Source organism: Stegostoma tigrinum, chromosome 29 (assembly GCF_030684315.1).
Source record: "Stegostoma tigrinum isolate sSteTig4 chromosome 29, sSteTig4.hap1, whole genome shotgun sequence".
In the NCBI taxonomy this organism is placed as follows: Eukaryota; Metazoa; Chordata; class Chondrichthyes; order Orectolobiformes; family Stegostomatidae; genus Stegostoma; species Stegostoma tigrinum.
This window is the reverse complement of record NC_081382.1, coordinates 42,020,255-42,035,325: the sequence shown is the minus strand read 5'-3', so window position 1 is coordinate 42,035,325 and position 15,071 is coordinate 42,020,255. Positions and strand designations below refer to the sequence as shown.

Genomic DNA, 15,071 nt, shown 5'->3' with positions numbered 1-15,071 from the left:
ACTTGCATTTACATAAACGTCTTTAGCACAGTTTAAAACAATCCAAAAACAAAACTATACAGCACGAATAGTTAAGCATTGTCTGAGTCAGTGCAGTTCCCAGCAATTTACTGACAGAATTAAAGTTATACTTATTTTTCATACGTCTTTTGGGTGATTTTATCAAAATATCTCAACCATAATAGCTGACTCTGACTGTCTGCTCATTAACACACAGAAACATACCAATCCATGACTCAACTACATCGGCCTTCCAATTAAACTGCAAGAATGCAGAGTTCTCATCCAACTTTGCCTTCCTCTGTGCAGCCGCCTTCTCCAATTCTGTCACTTTCGCTTGCAATCCCTTCATCTTTGCTACAATACTTTCCACGTAGTGATTATCCTGCAAGTGATAATCAAACAGTTCACTGTTTTTTTAGTACATAATATTATAGCTTGTAAAACCTGGTCAACAACTGTAAGCAATTTCAGAAGTGAAGTGGTGACAATTCTAACTTATTGGCAAAAATTCACTAATTAATGGCTTGTTAACATTTATTGAAAGAGAGAAGGGAAGCATTTGGAACCATGATCACAGTTTGCAGAGAATCCAAATCAGTCCTGGATTGACAGGTATGTAAAGCAACATTGGGGAGGGAGGAGGAGAAGACAGAATTAGAAAATGACAAAGAATGCTTGCACTGGAAGTAATTATTAAGTAGTTCAGTTAATCCCAGGTTCATTCTGACTACAATTATTCTCATGCATTTGAAGTATCATGGGGTCAAGGTGTACAGGATTCCCACTCCTAACTGCTATTCCACTCCAGTACACCTTGACCTCATGCTGTGCAAAGACAATTTGGCTCCACTGTCTTTATTACTGTCACCTGCCAATACACCCAGTTAAGGCTTATAAAACTCGGGTATTGTAGTGGAATTTTAGCAGAGTGTGACTGGCACCCACTTAAAAGTTTATAACAACATTTTCTTCCTGCCAGGCTCCTCCCCTCTCTCTGCTACCAACAGCTTGTTGGTACACAATTCCACACATAACACTTGCTTTCTGCTAGCCCACTGAAGAAATCATGTGTTAGAACTAGAAAACAGGAGGGTCACAATATCTATTTAAGGATGGAGGGCTGCACAGCTGACCTGATCTTAGACCAGTGTCCACACACATTTCTGGCTCCCCATCTCCCAACATCAAGTCGGTTGCTGTTGCCCTATAGTTTCGCTGAGGAGTCTTGATGTTGAGTCACAGTGGGGGAGGGAGGAAAGAAAATGTGCTTTTAAAATGTCATAATGACCTGTGGATGGTACCAGCGAGACCAGAGTTATTTCCTGAAAATGGCAGAAGGTTTTCTTTTTGAATTACTGCTGTTATTATGGCTTCAACAACTGCTGTATAGGCAAGTTTGTTACTGCTACTCTGCCTAAAAATCAGAAATTCTGCAGAGGCTGAAATCAAACCCAAGACATTCTTGATCTTGTTGTTCAGTTCTTTATTGGAAAGCTCAGTAAATAACTGGGGAAACACACTATAAGATTAAAGTTTGTAAACTGGAATTTTATTAGTAGTGAAAAACAAGTTCTACACAGTAATGACAGAGTCTAGTGCCCACCATTACATTCTCAGTATTATTAGGATGTTTTGAACATTTATAACAGAAGAGAGTGTGCTGTCGTTGCTAGGTTATACATTTCACATTGTGTTTAAGTATAAGGCCAGGACACTAGTGGTAATGCAATTTAGTCAAATCATATTCAACAGTCTAGTCAGCTCAAGACTCAGCTGCAATATTATCATCTTGAACAAGTAGAAAAAAAAAGTGTTTTATGTAATTAAGAAGGTTGTGGGCTCAACTTGCTTTCAATGCAGAAAATTAGGTTTCAGCTAACCTTTAACCAGGTTAAAAAAAGGAGGAAAATCCTCAGGGAGAAATAGTTAGAAACTCAAAAACATTAATTGTTGCATTATAGCACGTTGGGAGACCACTAAAAATAATGTCATGAACATAGAAACAAATATGTTAAATGATCCTCACCTTCTTTATCAATTCCTCTCCATTAGCACAAACATCATGCACGCGATCGCGGTGAACTGTGAAATCAGTTTCGAATGCTTCATGCTTTTTCAACAATCCCTGCAGAAAGTAAAATGAGACCTACTTCAGCACATTTCAAAGACAGACCTGCCTTTATTGGTCAACGCATTAAGTATAGAGTTCGGAGGTCATGTTGCAGTTGTACAGGACATTATTCCAAAACTGGCTTAACCACTGTGTGAAATTCTGGTCTCCCTGCTAAAGGAAGGATGATGTGAAACTCGAAGGGGTTCAGAAAAGATTTACGAGGATGTTGCCAGGATAGAAGAGGGGTTATGCCATAGGGAGAGGCTGAATCAGCTGGGACCTACCCTCCCCCCCCACCAGAACGTTGGAAGTTGAGGGGTGAACTTATAAAGATTTGTAAAATCATGCAGAGGTGGGCCAGGATGCGTCTGAGTGAGCGAACACGTGTGTGCGTGCACGCATGTGTATTTTGTTTGGTGGGGGGGTGGCAGTGGAGAAAAGGAGTCCAAAAAAAAAGAGAGCATACTTTTAAAAGGCAAGAGGGGCAACAGGGACTTAAGGGACAACTTTTTCCCCAAACAGAGGGTAGTGCGTACATAGAATGAGTTGGCAGAGGAAGTAGTGGAGGCTGATATGCTTACATTTAAAAAGTCATCTAGATGGGTGTATGAATAAGAAGGGTTTAGAGGGATATGGGCCAAGTGCTGGCAAATAGGACTAGATTTATTTAGGATATCTGGTCAGCATGGATGAGTTGGAGCAAAGGGCACGTTTCCACGCTGTACAGCTGTGTGACTCTTACGACAAACACAGGCTTTACTTCACATACTTTCGTATACATTGTTAATTATCTTCTTAAAAGACTAAATCATAAGCCACAGTCTAAAACTTATTCAACCGGATAAACAGAGGTGGGTAGTTTTGATTTCAATGTAAAATAAAATGTGTACGATGGGCTACCGATCCAATAACACCAATTATTCACACCATCTCAGAGTCAAATTAAACCTGGAGACACAACATGATTAAATTCTACCTATTCCCATTTAATAGACAGACAGTCAGAGAATGCAGGCAAAGAGACAATGAGACAGAAGAGGAGAGGAGAGACAGATAGGCACTTTTTAAAAAAAATTTATAATATTGCAGATGAAAAACTGTAAAAAGGAAGCCAAGGACATACAGGTTTTAGAATGCATCATCTGCTAGTCCTTAACAAAGTGAAGTGACCTAAAAAGTGTAATAGTACCTTCCTGGGAATCCCCAAGATGTACATGCATCACCATCATATTAGTTACATTAACTAGTTAACTGATGACTATGACATTGGACTACTCCAGTGCTGCCAGAACAGGTTTCGTGTAGCCAGCAGCAAGTAAATTTGCTAGATTCAGCATCAAGACTGCCTCCCTGAAACAAAAGCTTTACATTTAAATTACATGCTCAGTGGCTGAGGAAGTTGATATGCTGTTTGCCATATTTCCCATCAGTGTAATTTACAAACCTAATGACACTGACCTGCACTGCAGCAAGCGTGTCTCCATAATCCTCACTTGCCACCAAATTCAGTTTTTCATTGATCCAGGCTTCCTCTTCTTCAACATTTGCCACAAACTGCTGATATTCCAAGGATTCTTCCAAACGTTGTCCTCTGCAATGTAGGACAAATTAACATATCTAGTGATTGCTATTAGGAGGCAGAACAATAGTCAGCTGGTCTAACAGCAACTATGTAACTAAAAACAACCTGGTTCATGAACATCATTTGGGAAATGAAATCTACCATTCCTACCCGACCTGGCCGATTTCAGGCCCACTGCGTTGTAGTTAGCTCTTAACTGCCCTCTGAATCGGCCTAGATAGCCAAACAGTTCAGGGCAATTAGGGATGGGCAACATATGCTATCCTTGCCAAGGGCACCCACATGCTAACCAACCATGAACACTCAATGCTCTGAACCAACATCAAACAATTGATCGAGTCATAATCTTTTTGCTTTAAAAGGGAGTTTGTGGCGTGCAAAGCACTATGTTTCCAGCTTTGCAACTTCACTGTTTGTAAACCACTTGGGATGCCCCAAGTTTGCAAAGGGTGCTATAGAAATCCAAGTCCCATCAATCTTTCAGAAGAAAGCTGTGCATGAGGTTATTGTGATTGAACAATTACTGCAGACCTTGAGGTGGATCTAACTACCCCAGTTAAAAATCAGGGGTTGAGGTGCATGATGTGGGTGAACGAGTGTGGCCCTTTTACAACTATTTGCCTGGTCAACCCCAAACACTTTGCAGTGACTTTATGGCTGCCTGTGGTGGAGGCTGCTTAACTACGTACACAAAAAGGTCCTATGTTTGTCAAAGGAAACATATGAAACGTGCACAGTGCACATCAGTCCTAAATCAGCCGTCAAGAGAAGCTAATTTTGTAGAGATAACAAAGAGTGGAGCTGGATGAACACAGCAGGCCAAGCAGCATCTTAGGAGCACAAAAGCTGACATTTCGGCCTAGACCCTTCATCAGCTTTTGTGGTCCTAAGATGCTCCTTGGCCTGCTGTGTTCATCCAACTCCACACTTCGTTATCTCGGATGCTCCAGCATCTGCAGTTCCCATTACCTCTAGTTTTGTAGAGGCTTGTTTTGCTTCTATGTTTCTTCTTATGGCCCCAGTAATCTTATACATCTAATAATTTCCCACTTTTTTCTAAAAAAAGTTAGAAGTAATTCAATTTACCCGAGTATGGACTATCTAACTGGCTATTTTTTCTACTAATCCTAGTAAAGTGTGTGCTCATTCTTCGTTCCAATTTCCTATTTTGTAACAAATGATTGCATTAGCCAGTTGGCTGCAAAGCACTTTGGGGCATTTGAGGTTGTTAAAAGGGACTCTAAGTGTAATTGAGATAGTAGGAACTGCAGATGCTAGAGAATCTGAGATAACAAGGTGTAGAGTTGGATGAACTCAGCAGGCAAGCTGATGTTTCAGGCCTAAACCCTTCAGAAAAATGTCTGGGTCTAGGCCCAAAACATCCAGCTTTCCTGGTCCTCTGATGCTGCTTGGCCTGTTGTGTTAATCCATCTCCACCTTGTTATCTCTATAAATGAAACTTCCTTCTTTTTCTGATGAAGGGCTTTGCCTGAAACAATGAACCATCAGCTCCACCCACAGTTGCTGACTGACCTGTGCTTGCAGAAATTATTTTTCTTACCCAACATTAGAATTTGTTAAAACTACTAGATAAACTGGATTTACCGAGAAGCAGCAAGTTCCTTCAGTTCCTTCCAATGTGCCACAAACTGAGACAATCGCAGCTGAATTTCTTCTTTGCCGATGGTATTATCATCGGACAGCTTCTTTCCGGTCTCCAATACAGACTGTCATAAAAGAATCATCAAATCATGAGCATCTCCTTTAAACTAGCGAGAAATTAACTCGAACTAGGAGATAAATTGTAATGTTTAGACTGCCTGGGCATTCAAATTTTAATTGGCTACTTGAGACACAACTCACTCACAGTTACACCCAAAGAACAAAATATTAATTAAAATGGATTCCCCCTGCAATGACTTGCTCAAAAAGGAACAAACAAACAAAACAAAAACTGTTGCTAATCTTAAAGACTAGGTATGGACTACAGCATCAAGTTATGTGGGTTGAAGGAATGTTCTGTCAAGGAAATGTTAGACAAAAACATGATACAAGTTCAACATTACAAAATATTAAATATTTTTAAAGAATATTCTTTAAACGTTTTCTTTGCCATGTTGCCTGCTTTGATATAGAAACATGCCAACTAGGAACAGGACTAGGCCATTCAACCCTTTGAGATTGCTCCTTAATTCAACATGATCATGGTTGATCTTCTTTTGCAGTGCCTTATTTCCACTTTCTCCTCCTACTCCTTGAAGTCTTTAAATCTAAAATTTATCCTTCTTGAATATAATCAGTAATTTAGCTTCCACTGGCTTCTACTAGAGAATTCTACAAGCTCACTAGCCTTTAAAATGAAGACTGTTTTTCTCATGTCAGTCCTAAAATGGTCTACTCCATAGCCCGAGACTGTGTTCTCTGGTCCTGGATTGCCCAACCAGGGAAAACATTCTCCTTGCATTTAATCTATTCAGCCATTTTCAGATTTTATTATTTCAAATCAGTCCTTTCTCATTGTTTTAAACACAAGTGAATACAGCTCCAGTCAGACCAAATCTCACTTTCCCCAGTGTCAGTCTACTGGACAACCATTGTACTCTCAAATGGCAAGTATAACCTTTAAGTGGGGAGACAAAAACTGTACACAATATTCCAGATGTGATCTCACCAAGGCTTGTATAACTGCAGTAACACATCCTGCTTCTGAACTTTCATTCTCACACAATGAAGGCTAATATACCATTTGCTTTCACAATTGCTTGTTGTATCTGTAGTTGACATTTATCGACTGTTATACAAGGTCACCTAGATTCCTTTGTACGTCCACACTGTCATATTAATATTACCAATTATAACTTCATATTTAGCCACATTGCACTGCATCTGCAGATTGTCTGCTCATTCCCTCAACTTGTCTAATCACCTTGAAGCCTCCTTGCATCTTCCTCATAACTCTCAATCTCATCCAGCTTTATATCAGCAGCAAACTCGGAAATGTTGCATTGGTTTCTTCATCCTGGTAATTTACATATAACCATGAATGGCTAGGGCCCAAGCACTGATCCTTGCACTGCTCTACAAGTCAGTACCCATTTATTCTCCCACTTTCTTTTCTGCCAATCAATTTCTCATCCATGCCAATATATTTACTCCCTTTCCAATGTACTTTAAATTTTGCCCACTAAGCTCTTACGGGGGACTTTATCAAAAGCCTTCTGAAAATCCAAATGCACCACATATATCCTGAGACTGTGCACTTTGCCTGTTTGCCACATAAACGTGACACATCTGCTTGCATCTTTTAAGAAACTACTTTAACTTCTATTCTCAGTTTTACCATTTCAAAGGAGAATCAAACTTTTTAAAATTTGCCATATCAAGAGGTTCATCACCACTCATAAGCTTTGCTGAAATCAAAATCAGACAGCGGAGTGGTCCTAGATTCCCACATTCTATTCCTGGCAGGCAGCCAGTGGTCTGAATGATAATGGCCAAAATTACTCCTTATGTTATGTTAAGAAACGTAAGCATACCCTATTGTTTACTCAGACTAAGTGAGGAACTGGATAGATGGTCATTTGTGATCTGAATCCATTCCCCAATCTGTGGCCTAGTACTTATACTATTTTCTACCACATCATGAAACCAGGATCAAGAGTTTTAAAAATACATGCAAGAATATCAGGGATCTCAAACCTGGATAGCTGGGTCATGTGCAGCCAGCTCTGCTTCCAGGCGCTTGTGCTTCTTCCTCAAGTTCTGTACTCCAGTCAAATCCCGACCATAATCTTCAGAACTCACGAGCAATTTTTTCTCTCTATTCAAATAGAAAATACGTTGTTCCTACATCAGTTTCAGACAAAATTGGACATCACTGGATCGCAGCTTAGGGTCCCAGATTTTTATCTGTTCCATTAATGTCAGCTTTGCACAATTTCACAAATTTTACAGACAGACTTTTCTAAACAATTGTATGTTATCCCAACTCACTTTATCCAGGATTCCTCATCATCCAAATCACGGAAGAACTGGTGAAGCCTATGTGAATCATTCAGCTTAGCACGGCGAGTAGTCGCCATGTCTTTAATTTTCTGAAATCGGCTGTTCACTGCATTACGTTTATCCTTCACCTGGGTGGTATCAAAGGCGTCACTGGACATCAGACTATCAGCCTGGCCATTCAAGTCTTTCAGACGGTCCTGGAATAGTCAATTAGTGAACCAATTTAGAAAAACCACAATGAAGCATTTCTCCAATACAGAAAGCAGATCAGAACGAGGGCTACACTTCTTGACTCAACTAAGTCTTTAAACAATGCAGAAATTGCTGGAGAAACTCGGCTGATCTGGCAGTACTTCGAGAGAAAGCAGAATTAACATTTCAAATCCAGTGATCCTCTTTCAGAACTTTGTGTATGTGTGGGTTATCTTGGCCAACACAAACATCTATAAAGCACACTCTCGTGAACTTAAAAACTTAAAGTAGAAAATGCAAGTGCATGAACTATACTAATGACCAATGCTGTATTCCACAGTGGGTGCTGGAACACAGGATGGTAGATAGAAAGCTCTAATTATAACCTATTTTTCCTAATCAACTTGTTCAGCGATGTTATTAAACAGCTCTGAAGCAAGCGACTGGTATTCCAGTCCAGGGATAGGGACACTACTATCACAAAAGGGCTTTCTAGTTATAACCTATTGGGAATGTTGTATTGGCCTCAGAGGGGATACAGATTCACCATAATGTTAGAAGTTAAAATTGTTAAGGTACAAGGTCAGGTTCTACAGGCTAGGCTTGAACAGATTTGGGTACAGAAGGTCTTCTGTACACAGTATAGGGATGGTTCAACTGCAGTATTTGTGATTAAAAGATTACAGATAAAATTAAGATTCAATTTACAAGATTAAGGCTAAAAGATTAAAAGCTACACCATTAAGAATATTTAAAGGTAGAACTGGACAGATTAAAATCAGGAAGGGAATCAAGAGTTACGGGGGAAGAGACAGGAAATTTTAAAAAAAAACCTTCTCAAAACTCACTATAAAAAAAAGGGAGTTAAAGATTACAAGATGAGCCAAGAATCTGCGGAGGAAATGATGGCTCAATGACCTATTTCTGCTTTTACACCTTTTGATATCATTTAAATAATCCTCTCCATTCTGTTAAACATAGGTTTTCACACATATCTTTTAGGAATAGCACATGACCAAGCATCAAGCTGAGAAGCATTCTGTGAATGCAAGTGAGGAGATTTTCCCAGTATCTTACAAGCTTACTGAGAAGTCTAACAGAGCTCATAAAATTTCAAAGGTTTGAAGCTTTTATCCATTCTTTCCACCTTGTGTTGGGAGAATAGTAATAAGCAATATAACCCACTGAATAAGTCTGAAAGGCACATCTTCTGAGATTACAGGGCTATAGTTAAAACCAACAGAATAGGGTTGAATGAATAGCTCTTTTAAAGAGCTAGCACAAACAAACACAAAAACGTGCTGAATGGCTTAACCAATGACTGGATTATTTTTTAAACTTTGCTTCAACTTTATGGATGATAATTTAATGACAATGATGACAGCTTTTCCATCCATCACAAGGTATGATGCACCACCAGGGCACAAAAATGGTATGCTGCCATAATAACAGAGGGCCAAAAAGAAGTGGTGCTCAACTAAAGAGGTTTAATCACTGTGCCCCCGCTCTCAAGGCCAGCCCACGAAGCAACCACCAGTTTCTCTCACCTATGATTACACATTCACAACAAACTCTTTCCCATTACCTCATGAGCATTAATATCTGCTTCAAGGAGCTGGTGCTTCTTCAGCAAATTATTCACGGATGCAAGGTCCTTCCCGTAGTCCTCAGAGGCCAGGAGAGCTTCCACCTTGCAAATAAATCAATTTGATTTAGTGCTAAGAGTGATCAAAAACCAAAACAAAATCTCAAAATGTCTGGTACAATGCCTTTACTGAAACAAGTTCCAGAAGAAGTGATGCTTTCAAAAACATTGCCAAGTCAAACAACTAAGAACATGTAAACAGAATTAAAATTATCCTAATTCTATGTTCACAAAGCAGTCCCTTGAAATAGGAAAAATGGAATGACACGTTCAGTGAGGTTACACTTTCAAAGCAGATTCCAACTCAATGCCAAACAAGAATTGCAGGCAATTTTAAATGTAACCACAACTCTCAAACTCAGGTGCAGGTTTTTTCTTCTTCTGCATTCTACTGCTCCCAAGACTAGCTAACAAAAAAAAAGAACTTTACATAACCTTGCCATACAAAATTTAGAAACTTTCCACAGTACAGCGTATATGTGGCAAAATTATTAGCCTGGCGAGAAGACTTTTAATAATTATGTATTATGAATGCAGTTATGTATTTTTTGAAATACACTTAAGGCAAAGGAGAAATTACAGCTGAAGCCTATAATACTCCATTCTCTCTCTTTTAAATGGACACATGTATCTTAAGTTGTTAAAGTGACTCATGTTTTACTCATGATGTGTTACTGTGGGCAGTAGGCAGATGCTCTGGCATCACAGGTTTAAAGCAAGATGTGTTGAAGTTGTGAATTACTGACCTCTTCAAATACTGGGACAATTAGTAAAATTGATCAACTGAATATTACTGCAAGTTATTTTTTGCCTTGACTTGCCCATTCCTGGGAAGATCTGCAATCTTATTCATATACAAATATACTTTGCAAGCATAATTCAGCTATTGACAATTATAATAACAAGATGGCAATTCCCAAAGGAAAAAGGTTCCATGAGGAAATATCCAGCTCCTTTTAAAAAAAAGAATAATATGGTAAAAGTTACCTACCTCCGACAACCAGAAGTCAAAATCTTTGATACCAGTGTTGAAATTTTGCTGTTTATTCGCCTCTTTCAGCTTTTGACTCTTTTCTGCTGATTTCTTCACTAAATATTCCCACTGGTCAGCTAGTGTTCCTAAGCGAGTCTATCAATGACAGTAAATCCACTAAGTTAGTAAGAAGGAAATCAAGCTAGTTAAATGAAAATTGAAGAAGTGTGCATTAAAGCCACAAGGAGAAAGCTGTGAGTTGTCTACATGCTCTGTTAGCTCACCAAGACTACGATAAATAGCTGAAAAAAAGGTACAAAGATAAATATTTCTCCAATCTGCTGCAAAAATTACCAAAGTCAGGGGTGACTTCGCTGTGGGCATGCACAGGTAACTGGCAGACCCGGACGTTATTTCTTGTATGTAATTGTCGCATTTTCCATTTTACAAATGAGAATGAAAATGGAAGTGTTTTAAGCCCCACCAAAAGTGAAAATTAGCCCTTATAATCTGGCTGCTATGCAGTAAAATGCTTTGTTTAAACAGAATATCTCATCAAGCAGATTATTTGATGTGACCAGAAATGGAAAACAAAGAAATTTTCCCTTACTGGAGGAATGCAGTAACATAGTTATGTTGCTGAATTAGTAACATGAATTGTAATATGAACTAGTAAGCTGAAAGAATGCTGCCTTTAATATTTTTTGATTTGCACAACCTCTATCAATACAGTGTGCGTTTTGCTTTTTAAAATCGTAGTGCCAAGCACACATTATATATGAGACAGTGGGCTGCACAGTACCTTCATGATTGTTGTCTAAGTGAGCATGTGAAGATCTTAACTAGAACTTCAGCTTGGATTAATAATCCAGAGAATTGGACTTCAAATTTTAAACATGACAGCCTGAGAATTTGAATTCATTATCTTAAAAAAAGTGAATAAAACAAACTGTTTTAAGACCCGACCTGTTTTACAAAGGGCTATTTGTAACTCCAGTCTGAAACCAATGTGACTGACTCACAAGTGCCTTCTGAAGTGACCTAACAACTGACTCAATCTATCACCATTTTCTCAGGGTAACGAGGGATTAGCAAAGCTATATTTATTTCCTATACACCCAAGAATGAATTTTAAAAAGCTCACTACCTTACAAGATAACAAGGTGTACAGCTGGATGAACACAGCAGCATCTTAGAAGCACAAAAGCTGATGTTTTGGGGCTAGACCCTTCATCAGAAAAAGGGGGAGAGGGAGAGGGTTCTGAAATAAATAGGGAGAAAGGAGGAGGCGGATCGAAGATGGATAGAGGAGAAGATAGGTGGAGAGGAGACAGACAGGTTAAAGATACGGGGATGGAGCCTGTAGGGGTGATTGTAGGTGGGGAGGTAGGGAGGGAATAGGTCAGTCCAGGGAGGACGGACAGGTTAAGGAGGTGGGATGAGGTTAGTGGGAAGGAAATGGGGGTGTGGCTTGAGGTGGGAGGATGGGATAGGTGAGAAGAAGAACAGGTTAGGGAGGCGGGGACAAGCTGGTCTGGTTTTGGGATGCAATAGAGGGAGGGGAGATTTTGAAGCTTATGAAATCCACATTGATACCATCGGGCTGCAGGATTCCCAAGCGGAACAGAAGTTGCTGTTCGTGCAACCTTCGGGTGGCATCGTTGTGGCACTGCAGGAGGCCCAGGATGAACATGTCGTCTGAGGCATTGGTGGGGGGGGGGGGGGGGGGGGGGGGGGGGAGAAAGCTGGGGAGTTGAAATGGTTCGTGACTGGGAGGTGCAGCTGTTTATTGCTAACCGAGCGTAGGTGTTCTGCAAAAGCGGCCCCCAAGCCTCCGCTTGGTTTCCCCAATGTACAGGAGGCCACGACGGGTACAGCAGATGCAGTATACCACATCGGCAGATGTGCAGGTGAACATCTGCTTGATGTGGAAAGTTCTTGGGGCCTGGGATGGGGGTTAAGGAGGTGGTGTGGGGGCAGGTGTAGCACTTCCTGTGGTTGCAGGGGAAAGTGCCGTGTGTGGTGGGGCTGGAGGAGAGCGTGGAGCGGTCAAGGGAGTCCCGGAGAGAAAGTGGCCCCTCCGGAAAGCAGACAAGGGTGGGGAGGGAAAAATGGCTTTGGTGGCGGGGTCGGAACTGGAGGTTGGTGGGGTGGTACGTGATAACGAGGGGGATTCTCTTTTGGTGGTTATTGCAGGCGGGCTGTGAGGGATGAGTTGTGGAAAATGCGGGAGACACAGTCGAGGGCAGTCTTGACCACTGCAGAGGGGGAGGGGTGTTGTCGCCCTTGAAGGTTGGTTTAGGGTTTCACAGCTAAGACAAACTGGTCACCAAATCGGAAAAAAAAAAAAAAATCAGGATTACTCCATCTAAATTTAAAAGTCTGTTTTCTACTATGCAGACTTGGGAAAAGCGGGAGGGCGTGAAATAATCCCAGACTATTAATATAGACTCTTTGCTGTTCTATCTTGTGCCATATAAATTATGGTGAATCATAGGTGGGCTGCCAAACACTCCATTGCATAATACCATTTGTATTCTTAATATGGTCCATTATGGTGATCTCCTATCTATCCCCTCAATCTCCAGACAAATGGAGCAGTTAAATTACTGTGTAGTAGTTAACTATTATTATGGAACAGCATAAACATTGCAAAGGTACAAAAAAAAAATTGCCTTTAAATCACAGATTTTCAAATTGGTTTATCCACTTTCATCTAGATAAATTTGTTTGGTCACCTGGACAGCATCTTCACTACCAGCACATGCCCCTCGATCAATCAGTGATTTCCCCATGTCAATCACCCCACGGATTCGGTCAGCATTGGCATGTAGCTCTGCTTCGAATGCCTGATGCTTCTGATGTTTGCTCTGCAGAAGAGTAAAATAACAGTCAGCATACAGAAGAAAAGTCAACATTCAGAAGAGTCTCTCCAAGGCCTATGACATGTCAGTAATTAAGTGTGCCAGACCATACAGCTTCAGAGTAATTTTTAAACTGGTGCCATTTGATCGCAATGAGTATCAGAACTAAAATTTTTTTTGCAACTGTGCAGTCCTCCCATTTTGTAATTACAACGCAGATCATATGTAAAAGTAATTCAGAGTTATATTACAATTTGTCACAGTCAAATAATTTCAATCATGTTAGATCAATTGCTGAGGATGCCGTTGCCAGGTCCAGAGCATGAATTCTACCTGGAATACCTGCTTGACTTTACACTGAAACAGTCACAGGGCCTCAGAAGAAAAATAAATCAGTTACGATAGTATTAGAGGTTAATATTGACAACACCACACACCAGTAGTGATCAGACAACAAAAGCACCCAGAGACAAGGACAGGGTCAACTGAATGAATGCATTCGTTTTAAAATTAACACAAAAGACAATGTGGTTTAAAAGATCAGGAGAATCACCCGATATACCACAAACATAAAAGTATATCAGTACTAAAAGCAGCACTAAGTTGTTAACTTTAAAACTCAAGACAGTCATAAGAACTGAAGACAAAAAAGGTTATATTTATAAAACAATGTTTAACCAATCCCATAAAATGTAACTTTCTACAAAGATGACTCAGGTTACATAAAAAATCACTAAAAACTTACCAGCAGTTTGGATAGCTAAAAATAGATCAAGAGAAAAGATTAAGTACATCAATATTTAAATTGCCAAAGTATTAGGCTTGATTTAAATTTCTTTTCATACTACACATGAGCCTTAAATATGGTTTCTGTTTAAGAAATTTACCTCAGGGGGAATAAGCAATCCATGTTCAGAGCACACAGTTCCAGACTTAACTGCAGTGACAAGAGAATGCATCAGGCAGAGGCCAGACATATTCCCACAGCGTAGCAGGTGACTTTTTTCCCCCCCCCCCGAAAAGCAAAACATGGGGCAAAAAAGTGAAAGACACTGCAAGGAGTTCTTGCACAGCTTTTAAAAGCCTTAGAGTAGGTAGCCCATTTTAAGCACAGGCAAACGAACTGCAAGACTCAAGTTTACGGAAAGAAACGTACACTATGCATAAGTACCTGAATATTTGTCGGATCTTTATAAGATTCATCAGTAGCAGTCTGAAGCTTTTCACTGATCCAGGCCTCAATTTCATCTACATCCCGGCTAAACTGTTGCAGGGTTTGTGATTCTCCAAGTTTAGATCTCTTCTCGATCATCTGAGTTTTCAAGCGGCGCCACCTACCAAAGCATTTTAAGAGTGAGATTCAAACTTCTTAAAAAGGTTCAGTTGGATGCGCACACAGCATTTCCACGAGACCGTTCTGGTAATAAGAAAACCATTTCGGGAAGTGAGCTAAGAATAACAAATTAAGGAATAATCAAAATGGTAGGCACAGGGGAAATTTTTGGAGGAAAGGAATGGGATAACATGGGGGAATAGATTTTAGGAAGATTTTCCAATATATAAAAAGAGTAGGAATGTTGACAGCTCTGTTGCTGAATGTTGGAGGGGAAAGGGGGCAGAACCAGAGAACAAACACACAGGCAGGATCTTAAAAAGTTATGCAAATTTAGAGTGGGGGGGGGGGGGGGGAGTGA

At 40.1% G+C, this 15,071-nt stretch overlaps 1 protein-coding gene across 10 annotated transcripts in view; it reads right to left on the bottom strand.

Moving 5' to 3' along the window:
* sptan1 (spectrin alpha, non-erythrocytic 1) overlaps positions 1-15,071 on the bottom strand; it is a 110,004-nt gene that overhangs the window by 28,130 nt on the left and 66,803 nt on the right. For 7 of the 10 annotated variants that reach the window (XM_059638348.1, XM_059638349.1, XM_048559275.2 and 4 more), the window contains 11 exons: positions 14,549-14,711; positions 14,123-14,137; positions 13,252-13,383; positions 10,532-10,669; positions 9,481-9,585; positions 7,692-7,900; positions 7,398-7,518; positions 5,304-5,425; positions 3,575-3,707; positions 2,030-2,128; positions 226-385 (listed from right to left, as the gene is read on the bottom strand). In XM_059638348.1, coding sequence (XP_059494331.1) covers positions 226-385; positions 2,030-2,128; positions 3,575-3,707; positions 5,304-5,425; positions 7,398-7,518; positions 7,692-7,900; positions 9,481-9,585; positions 10,532-10,669; positions 13,252-13,383; positions 14,123-14,137; positions 14,549-14,711 — 1,397 coding nt within the window. The remainder of the gene's footprint in view (positions 1-225; positions 386-2,029; positions 2,129-3,574; positions 3,708-5,303; positions 5,426-7,397; positions 7,519-7,691; positions 7,901-9,480; positions 9,586-10,531; positions 10,670-13,251; positions 13,384-14,122; positions 14,138-14,548; positions 14,712-15,071) is intronic. The other 3 variants (XM_059638347.1, XM_048559271.2, XM_048559276.2) reach the window with 1 other exon arrangement.